General features: G+C 37.1%; 1 protein-coding gene and 1 long non-coding RNA gene across 3 annotated transcripts in view; one reads left to right on the top strand and one right to left on the bottom strand.

Moving 5' to 3' along the window:
* LOC108972534 overlaps nucleotides 1-9,711 on the bottom strand; it is a 13,661-nt gene extending 3,950 nt beyond the window's left edge. The window contains exon 1 of the long non-coding RNA XR_001993638.1: nucleotides 9,462-9,711. This is a non-coding gene — a long non-coding RNA (uncharacterized LOC108972534). The remainder of the gene's footprint in view (nucleotides 1-9,461) is intronic.
* Nucleotides 9,712-10,704: 993 nt separating this feature from the next.
* Nucleotides 10,705-11,326, top strand: part of LOC108972536 (splicing factor 3B subunit 4) — a 27,061-nt gene continuing 26,439 nt past the window's right edge. The window contains exons 1-2 of one of the 2 annotated variants that reach the window (XM_018939164.1): nucleotides 10,705-10,806; nucleotides 10,864-10,947. In XM_018939164.1, coding sequence (XP_018794709.1) covers nucleotides 10,773-10,806; nucleotides 10,864-10,947 — 118 coding nt within the window. In that variant the 5' untranslated portion in view covers nucleotides 10,705-10,772. Of the gene's footprint in view, nucleotides 10,807-10,861; nucleotides 10,948-11,326 lie in introns of those variants that run through there. The other variant, XM_018939166.1, reaches the window with a different exon arrangement.

Here is an 11,326-nt window from a genome sequence, read left to right as displayed (position 1 = left end):
CGACTGGCGCGCTGTTGTTAACTCGGCTATAATCGCGTAAGCGGTGTCTAYGCCAATTAAGAAGAAGAAGAATGCTATGAGTCGAAGTTGCGAGTTTTCGAGAGAAAAGCAAAAGATTTATGTTCGAACGACCATATCGCATTCGATGGAACGATGAGCTGTACGAGATATACGACGATATTGACATAGTTGAGCGAATTAAAAGACAGCGGCTACGCTGGCTAGGTCATGGGGAAACAGAGGAAGAGGAATACCTCCACCCCGTTAGAAGGACCAAATGGAGAAGGACCTGGCTTCACTTGGAATATCTAATTGGCGCCACGTAGCGAAATGAACAAACGACTGGCGCGCGGTTGTTAACTCTGTTATAATCGCGTAAGTGGGGACTACGCCAATTAAGAAGAAGAAAAAGAATGATATTGTCAGATACCCATCTTACGAATAAAAACAATTTCTTTATACCGGGTTTTAGATTCTATGTTACAAACCACGCAGATGGAAAGGCACATTGTCGAGCAGCAGTGTTGGTTAAAAAACGATTAAATCACCACGCATTAGATCCTCATACTACAGCACAGTTACAAGCTACATATACTGCTCACCTCGATTTAAAATTACAGATATCCAATTCAAAGACTTTTTTGGAACACTGAGTCATAGGTTTCTAATGCAAAACACGCGTATTGGGTCTCAGGATTAATTAATTAGAAGGGATGACACTTTATCAAACTGTTATAAATAGGCAGAAAAATCAGAAATAGTGAAATAGAAAGGCTTGTAAATGAAAAAAGGCGTAAAACACAAGACGGACAAATAAATTGCTCCCCTTTCACTCAGCTTCAACTGAAATCTCCTATACGTAAATTTAAAAAAGTGCTTAAACGCGAGGAAGAATTCAACACCGAAATGTATGTAAACAAGTTGTGCCCGAATTCAAACCAGCGAAATTCCCTTTGGAAAGCCCAAAAATCCATAAAGCCACCAATTGACTCCAACATGCCTATACGAGACTTAGGTGGAAATTAGGCTGCAAGGAGGAAAAGGAGGAGGAGGATGAGGAAAAGGCTAATTGTTTTGCAAATCATCTAGAAAACGTATTTCAACTTAATTGCCCAAAAAACAATTTTTACCCAAAACAGCTAAAGCGTCGCTCGAATCTTTTAAGGCTTCACCTTCTGTAATTATTAGAATCATAAAAGAAAAAAGCCACAATGACAATATTACCCCAAAAATGCTAATTGAGTTACCAAATATTGCTGTTGTGGTTCTCTCTTCGCCCTTCGGTGCAATTCTAAGTCTCAGATACTATCCAATTTCATGGAACAAGTCGTGTATTATCTTGATAGACAAGCCTGGGACTTAACACAGCCGTACACCAATCCGCGCTCTACCCTGTCTTTCTAAAATATTTGAAAAATATGTCTCCTTTCCTCCAGGAAAATAATATTATATAATACCAACGCACCAATTCGATTTTTTGAAAAACTTAGCACGATAGAGCAAATAAATAGAATTACTAACGAGATATGAAGAGCATTTAAACACAGAGAGTACTATTCAGCTATGTTTCTGGATGGGCCTTAGGCATTTGATAAGTTGTGGGATTTCATATAAGACTACAAACTTCTACCTTTAGAATTGTATAAAACATTGGAGTATTATTTAGAAAATAGAAAATGTATGGTAAAAATGAAAGATTTCATATCTCATGAACGACAGATAAGGGATGGTGTACCATAGGGCAGTGTTTTAGGCTCAACTCTATAGAGCAGATCTTCCAACGGCTAATAATATATTGACTTCAACTTTAGCATATGATACATACGTAATGAAAATATCCATAAAGATCTTGGTAGAGGACAGTATAATTAAATATCCCAAACCCATTGTAGAAACATACAAGTAACAAAAGAATCATATGGTCGTCAACAGCTGAGATCACATGATCGAAGTAGTTGATTTTTCGGCACAGAGATTTAAATGAAAGGACTTAAAAATAGTAAAGAGGTTGCAGTATAGGCGCGTTAGCAATATTTTTTGAGTGTTAGGTTCCCCAAGAGGCCTATTTTCACACATATAAAATATACAATACTAAACAAAACTATTTGTAATAATTTAAACAAAAATAGATAGATTCTTCAAATATTTTTAATAAAATAGAAAAGATTTACCAATATTTAGGTACAATAAATAAAATTTTAATCAAAACTAGATAAATTTTATCTCTATGAATTTTAATAAACGAAATATATTTGAAAATTAACAAAATCGTACTTAAAGTAATAACCCTAACGAACTGCATGGGCTTTTGCCCTGAGTTTTCGCTCATTCCATTGCATTCTTAATGTAATTTCTGTCATTCTACAAACTTTTGCCTGTGTATGTATGGGTGAAAATGATAGAATTTGTTACTTGTAGGTTTATACAATGCCCAAACCCTTTGGCTAGGGCTTTAGTACATTCCTGTGATCAAATCCGCTTTAAAAGAAGAGATATACTTGCGTACTAAGGAGCAACGTAGCACCAAAACAGCTCAAACACTTGCTCGAGTTTGTCTAGTTTTTAAATAGATTTAAGATTTTATTACTTATTGTTAGGCTTTTAATACAAAAAGCAGATTCAATAAATAACGAAATATTACAAAAGATAATTGTTTCTTGAAGGAAATTCAAAGTAATCGTTAAATTTCATCTTAAATTAGTTAAATTCATTATTATGAAGTAAATATATATGTATATATAGCGCCATGACTAATATCCACACAGATTCTGTGCATATTTTAAACAACATACACATGTAGGGACAATAACTGACTGTTGTCGATATTTGGAGCTTTCTCTATTCTTGCCTGGGGCTACCAGATGGTCGGGAATCTTAAAGCTTTTTTTCGAGAGCGCCGATAATATCCAACCATCTAGCGCTGTTGAAGGCGTTTCGGATATCTAAAGTCGCCAGCTACATTTGTTTTGTATTTATGCCATCTACGATGCTCGGCTTCCACGCTTTCAATGACGCTTTTTATAGCTCCTATAGTGTATCTGCCGGGTCTAAAGCCGAATTGTCTAAGAGATAGTCATACAGTTTCGTTATAGCTGCTTCGATTCTGTATTTAAGTAGTCTTTCATAGAGCTTTCAAGCTGTGTCAAGCATGCATAGTGGACGGTATGATGATGGCAAGTTGGGGTTTCTTTGCAATATTTTTATTGAATTTTCAATTGTTCATAAAATTTTATTTGATGACTCATGCCCAGCTCTTGACCGATGCCACGGCTGCTACTATRCCGGTCTCTTTCGACCAGTTCAGCGATTTTATCGCAATTTTCTACGACAGGCCTTCCGGAGCATGGTGCCTCTTCAACCACCTCTACACCAGAACGAAAACGTTGAAACCATCGTTGTGCGGTGGAAATGGAAACTGTATCGGGTTCATAAACTGCACAAATTTTATTGGCGGCTTGAGTACAGTACAGTAGTACTGTAAAATATGCCGAATTTGCTCTTTATTTTGCTCCATGTTAGCGACGCAATAACTCACGAACGACTTAAACGAAACGACAATAAATCAAAGACGAGCTTTCCAAAAAGGTATAGCATGACCCGATGCGACTAGAAACTAGAACTACGCGCTCTCAGCAAGACAACCTAATATAATACTCTTTCATTCATTTTTTGTTACGTTCCCTCCGTTAATAAGCAATTAAATTTAGTAACCCCTAAATCAATTAAATGTATGGGTTCTAACGGAAATTGAGAATGGATGTGAATATTTACTTATTCTAACAAAATTCGTCTAAATGATTACTTATATCTCATCTATTCCTAAATTAACTATCAGTCCTAAGTTCTCCTACGGTTTGTTTGAAACTTACTTTCCTTTTTTGTAAATTCCTTCCTAAACGCATTTGGTGCAGCTGTTCTTCCTTTCGTGTGACTTTACACCAGTTACAAATGCGCGACACAAACATCATTCGATTTGCAAAACTTCGCAACTGTAGCCTTAAAATTTTCTTTTGTCCTTTTGTTCATTTTAAAATTTAAAAATATTTCTAGTGATAATAATAAAAATAATAGCAATAATTTGAACCAACCGCACTGATCATTTACATTGTTAATTAATTATTGTATACATATATATAATCATAATATAATATACAATTTGGGAAACCTAGCCAAACAAACTGGTTCTTCAGCTTTTGCTAATAAAAAAGAAATGAAAAGTAATGTTTCTAAATACTGCTAATACTGTAAAGCTAGTAGCCTCTACACAATAAAAAACTAATATAAATAATGAAAAAATCACCATCAAGCCATAGAATTGCAGGACAGCGCTCATTTCTTTTCCAACTGGTTTACCCACAGAATCTTTTTATATTGAAATACATATTTCATAAATGCGATGTCTTGGCACGCATTTTTAAGGAATACAGTTAGCGATGAAATTTTCGTTTCTGTTTCTACAGAGTATGATATTTTGATCATCTAACGGTTGTACGTATCTCTTAAAGTACTAATACTACAATAACAACCAGATTTTTACAGCGCAAATATTATAAGAGCTCTTATCGTAAGTGTAAAAATAGATAAGATTGGAAGATAGTCCCCCTCACTCTCCGTATGAGGGTACTGTTCGTGGTACAGGAATTTTTCTAGACCATTTCTTAAGCGTTTTTTATATGAGGTTTTAACATTTTTTGAGTGCTGGATCCTAAGATTTACGCCAGAGGCATAATATTTTACCCCTAATGATTTATAGGAGACAGACCGATTTCGAAGAATTTGGTAAGTGACATCTTTCTCATAATCCTATATTACAGTGTGCAAATGGCCCAATCCAGACAATAACCACGCCAACTTCCCATATAACACAATTTTCAATTCTATTTGATTCTTTCATTTCCAGGGCACAAATCAAGAAGCAATTAATATAACACGATACAATTTTGCACAAATAATTTCTTTAAAGTATGCCATGTTCAAATCCAACAAAACCTGTTCAAGCCACTAGGTATCAAATATATTGACCCTAGTACTTGTAGTTGACTTTTGACCGAAAATATCGATCAATGTGTCAGATATACAATTGAAATTCAGACAGAATCCTTTCCTGACAACAGTAATTCTCAGCATAAAAAAGGGGTATATGTAATACTGCCCTTACTTAACCCTAATAAATATTATATAAGGATATCTCAAGGAAAATTATAGAAAATTTTCTGCTCATAACAGTTTATCTTTGTGTCTAAAATATATTCAATTGCGTTAAAACTTGACCTAGTATCATATAACCATTACCGAGATTTTCGAACATCCGACTAATTTTGCTCGATATTATGGGTGACTGTATGTGAGGTACCTTAATGAAACCCAGGGAACTGGGCATGGTGATAATGGTAATAAATAGATAAAATCGGGATGATACTACCCTAACTGTGATATACTACGCATAGTGTTTTCGTTTTTCTAATGGGGCATCTCGGCAGGCTAAAGCTTACTGCATACTAACTGTTATAAGCCATTGAAACTGCCCAATCTACATATGCGCATTTGTTATCATAACATAATCATTTGCGACAAGGTATGTTCGAGCTAATGTAGCGCATGTTTTGAGAAATATATTTCTTCCTACAAATGTATTTTTGAAAAAAAATAAGAATTCAGGTTTTCGGACTACTATGTAAGAATTGTAGCATACATTTTAAACACCAATTAAAATAATAAATTTAATATGGGCAATGATATTTTGATTTATGCTTGTATAATAATAATAATACCCAACGATTACCCTCCTCCCGGCCAACCGACGCGAGGGGCGCAATCCGCGAACGAGCGGAATTAGCCGAGTCATAAAAAGCAAGGGAGGTTTAAGCGTTGCGATCTTAAGCTGCTCGGCTACAGAAACAAAAATTTCAMCAGCCAAAATTAAGAATTAGATTAAAGTTTATAATTTTTAAATGCTACTTGTTAAGAGTAGATAAAATATTTTTTTAATGGTAAAGAGTGACTCTGTTAGATCAAATGTGCTGGAATGAGAATTGAAATCGTGACATATACGGCGGAATGGTTCGTTTAACTCGAAATTTGTTCTAAAAAATTTTAAAAGGGAATGTTAAAATTAATATCAGACAAGAGGATGGGCTACAGACCGACCCATTGATGAGTTTTACAAGAAATATTATACCAAGCATTTCTATACGACTAGCGAGTGTAGGAAGATTTATAAGTTTTAAACGGTTAGTGTAAGGAGGATGATTTACAGTGGAATCCCAATGCATATGATTTAAGGCAAAAAGTAAAAATTGTTTTCTCAGAATGAACTTGATAACAAGGGTTCCATACCACGGAAGCATACCCTAATATAGGCCTCACCAAAGATGTAAAAAGAATATTTGTGGCAAGCGGATCTCTAAATTCTTTAGACCAACGTTTAACAAAACCAAGAGCACCTTTAGCTTTAAAAACCATGGAAGATGTGTGAAGATTAAAATTGAGTTTGGGGTCCATAGCATAACTATATCAAATTTATGACTTCGCTCATTCGCCAATAAATTTTCTATAATTTTTCCGCGAATTAACAATATTAAACTAAATATTAATTTTTTGGAAAAATGTATTAAATTATTTTGAAAATGTACCTTATTTTTATAATTTACCACACCCGTCTTGATACTCGCTCTTCTTGTTCTTCTTAATTGGCGTAGACACCGCTTACCCGATTATAACCGAGTTAACAACAGCGCGCCAGTCGTTTCTTCTTTTCGCTACGTGGCGTCAATTGGATATTCCAAGCGTAGCCAGGTCCTTCACCTCCTGGTCCTTTCACCGGAGTGGAGGTCTTCCCCTTCCTCTCCTTCCCCCGGCGGGTACAGCGTCGAATACTTTCAGAGTTGGAGTGTTTTCTCAAACAGCTCATCGTTCCATCGAATGCGATATTCGCCGCAGCCAACGCGCAAAGGACCGTAAATCTTTCGCATAAATTTTCTCTCGAAAATTCGCAACGTCGCCTCATCAGTTGTTGTCATCGTCCAAGCCTCTGCACCATATAGCAGGACGGGAATTATGAGTGACTTATAGAGTTTGGTTTATGTTCGTCGAGAGAGGACTTTGCTTCTCAATTACTTGCTCAGTCCGAAGTAACACCTGTTGGCAAGAGTTATCCTGCGTTGGATTTCCTGGCTGACATTGTTGGTGGTGTTTACCCTGGTTCCAAGATAGACGAAATTATCTACGACTTCAAAGTTATGACTATCAACAGTGACGAGCGAGCCAAGTCGACTTTCGTCTTGCCCTCGCTCACTGCCAGACCCATCTGCTTTGCTTCCTTGTCCAGTCTGGAGAAAGCAGAACTAACGACGCGGGTGTTGAGGCCGATGATATCAATATCATCCGCCGCTTTGTTGTTCTTCAGACGGGTAATTGCTATTCGAACTTCTGCATGGTGTTGTGCGTTCACTGCCATTCAGCAGCCTGGGGAAGTGTTCCCTCCATAATTTAAGTATGCTCTGAGCTTCGGTCAGTAGATCACCTTTGGGGGTTCTACAAGACTATGCTCCGGTCTTGATAACTTCTGTAAGCCGCCGCACTTTTTCGTAGAATTTCCGAACATTACCCCTGTCGGCAACTCCTCGTCGTTCCAGCTGTTCGTTTGCACTTTCCGAAAACCAATGGTTTTGGTTGCTGCTGTACGCAAGCAGTTTGAAATGCCGTCCCACAGTTCCCTTATACCGAATTATTGACGAGTGCTCTCAGAGAGCAGGAGTGCAAGCCGAGTAGAAAATCGTTCGGCTGTCTGTTGTAATTGCAGCTTCTCGACGTCGAACCTTCCTTGTGTTTGTTGGCGTGCATTTTTTAATCGAGTGCGAATCTTTTCTGCAACAAGATAGTGGTTAGAGTGGATGTTAGGACCTCGGAACGCACGCACATCTAAAACACTGGATACGTGTCGTCCGTCTATTACAACATGATCGATCTGGTTGATGGTTTTTCGAACCGGAGACAGCCAGGTAGCTTGATGAATCTCTTTATGGTGGAATCTAGTACTCCAGCTAACCATATTTCGGTCCCCGGCGAAGTCGATCAGCCTCAACCTGAATCTACCGACCGTAGTGCCAAAGATACCATCTTTGCCTACCCTGGCGCTAAAGTCGCCAAGCAGGATTTTGACATCGTGGCGGGGGCAGCTCTCATAAGTGCGCTCCAAGCACTCATAAAAGGAATTTTTGGTCACATCTTCCATCTCATCCGTCGGGGCGTGGGCGCAAATCAGCGATATGTTGAAGAAACTCGCTTTGATGCGAATTGTTGCTAGACGTTCATTCACCGGAGTGAATGATAGTACTCGACGACGGAGTCTCTCTGCCACCATGAATCCCACACCAATCTTGCGCTCCTTTGGTTGGCCACTGTAGAAAATGCCACAAAGACCTACTCGTCTCTGTCCTTGTCCCGTAATTCGCATTTCTTGGACGGCGGTGATGTCAACCTTCACTCTAACGAGGATATCAACCAGCTTGGCCGCGGCACCTTTCCAATTAAGGGACATTCCAGATGCATGCCCTCAATTCGTAGTCCTTATTTCGTTGGCCATGGTCGTCATCAAATGGGGGTCTCTGATCCGAGGCTGGTTGTTCATTTTCATTGGGTGTGTTTTTTTATCTGGCGGGTTCCAAACCCAGCGCACAACCCTATGCAGGGGATTATTCGCCTTCTCACTTTAGCTCGCCTTCAAACGGATGTTCTTAGGCTACCCAGAAGATACTTGGTCAAAGACCGTAAGTCGTGAGCTGCTTGAGCCATTTGTAAAGTAATCGTTTCTAGCCACTCCCAAGTGAATGGCGATCAGAGAACTTTCCTCACTTGCGTGATCTTCTACACATGACTCCATACTCGCTCTACTTAATTTAATATTACCGAAATGAAACTGCCGTCGGTATATGTGGAAATGGTATGTGTTGCCTTTTCGAAATTTTCATTGAAATGAAACTGCTGATATGACCGTTCATTGCTTTCAAGACCAATTGTAATTACATACTAATTAGTATTTCATATATTGTATTCCATAAGCAATATGGAGTTTCCCCAGGCAATACGCACAGCAATACAGCTAGTAACATAAAATTGCTTAAATTCCGATCCTCTATTATACCCGTTTATAGTATTTTCCTGGTTTTGATTCGTATAATTTGCAATAGTATTAAATGCTGGACGAAAACACTCCAGCTCTGAAAGTATTCGAGGCAGTACCCGCCGGGGGAAGCAGAGGAAGAAGAAGATCTCCACTCCGTTGGAAGGACCCAGTGGAGAACTGGCTTCACTTGGAATATGTAATTAGCGCCACGTAGCGAAAAGAAGAAACGACTGGCGCGCTGTTGTTAACTCGGCTATAATCGCGTAAGCGGTGTCTACGCCAATCAAGAAGAAGAAGATTAAATGCTCAGTTGCACCCGATCTTAGCCGTTTCTTACTTGTTTTGAGATATTATAGACGCAGGACACCCAATTTTACGCTATTTTTGAGGGTTAGAAAGCACTTAAAAAATACACAAATTAAACACTGCGTGACTATATCACCCAACATTTCGCCATCGTTTGTAAATGTCTGCGCGTATCACCAATAAACTATTCGACTGCTAGCTTTCTAATTGCTTCCACCGTTACTTTGTCCCATGCAGTCTTAATAAAATAAACAGCTTCCAAAATGTCCAATATTTTTGAAAGTTTATTTTTTGAAATATCTTCTACTCGTGTCAAAATATGCTTTTTAACAGCAGGTGAAAATATTAACCCTTATCTTCTGAGAACTCATTTATTTCATCACAGTAGCCATTCATACAGATTTACACGAAGCATTTGACCACCATTTAGCTGACATGTTTCAAATAATCATTAAAAATATCTTCATTTCAGGCCGAAAATTGTGAACGCTTAATTGACCTCTCGATATATAGTTATAGCCCCAGGAAGCTTATAGTTTTCGAGATATTCGTGTTTAAAGTTGAAAATTACCACTATTTGAAGTACGTATTTTCTCGATATAAAATTAATTTTGCACTTTGCACTTCACACTTCACTAATTCGTTTATACATATTTATTTTAGATAAAATAGTACAAAAATAGCTTTTATTATACATTTAACTTATTGTTCAATTCATTTATTTAAGCATAACAAATGAGTTACTAACTGTCCAATAATCAGTGTTACCAAATTAATATTTATTAATATTGATATTTTCCTTTTTACAATAGTGGTAGCGTCGGTTTTTCCAATATCGAGTCTGCAAAAGCAAAATATAAAATTAAGGATACATTTTCTTTATACATCACATTTACAATTTCCATTTTTTCTTTAATAAAAAGTATTTTCTTTATTAAATGTTATATATTTATTTTTCAAAAGATCAATTATAGTTTAGTCTAGTTTAAAAGGCCGAAATCGTTCAACAAATACATACAAAAAATTGTTGATACAATTTTTTTGGATTAACATTATTTGTTTGTGTAAGTACAAGATGTGTTGTACTATTTTGACAATTACTGATATCATGTTTCAAAAGCGTACAGTCTCTGAAATTTTATTCGAAGTAGTCGTATCAGTTAAAATATGATAAGTGTTTAGTAAAATAATGTACATGAGTTGAGTTTTGCGAAGTTTTAGTGGCACATGTGACCGCCTAGTTACTTGATAGTTGTTTGTGAAGAGATATTAAACATCGATTGCGACAATCGACTTTTTTTTTTACTCGCTTTGTAAACATAACTTGTTCTGCTGCACAAAAATGGCTGCAGGACCTATTGCAGAAAGAAATCAAGGTAATTAACTACTTTCTCTTATCTAAAATATATAACTTTATTAGACGTCAATTACAGATGCTACGATTTATGTTGGTGGTCTCGATGACAAAGTTTCGGAGACATTACTTTGGGAACTTTTTGTCCAAGCGGGGCCGGTAGGTAAGGATTTTTTATAAAATAATTTTATAATAATACTATTTAATCTATTGCATGGAACAGTGTTTGCTTTTTGACTATTAATATATTTATGTTGAAAAGGTTTTAAGTGATTTTGTTATACTATTTTTGGGGATTGTTTAGTATCGCGCCGGTTAAGTATCGTTTATGGAGAAAAACATGGTCGGGCTACCCCCCACTCCCGACTCTATATTGGAAAGAGGAAGGATCGAACTTTTTAATAAACCCCCCTCGACCCCCTATGGACATTATGGGAGGCCTTTGAAAATGACCAAAAATCAGTGTTTTTGCTCATTTTTCCATACAAACTGAATCCAATGCAACCCAGCCAACATTTTTGTATGGACAAGAAATCAAAATA

The sequence above is a fragment of the Bactrocera latifrons genome, unplaced genomic scaffold, assembly GCF_001853355.1.
Source record: "Bactrocera latifrons isolate USDA-ARS-PBARC rearing strain unplaced genomic scaffold, ASM185335v1 scaffold_401, whole genome shotgun sequence".
Classification (NCBI taxonomy): Eukaryota; Metazoa; Arthropoda; class Insecta; order Diptera; family Tephritidae; genus Bactrocera; species Bactrocera latifrons.
This window is presented reverse-complemented; position numbering and strand designations above follow the sequence as displayed.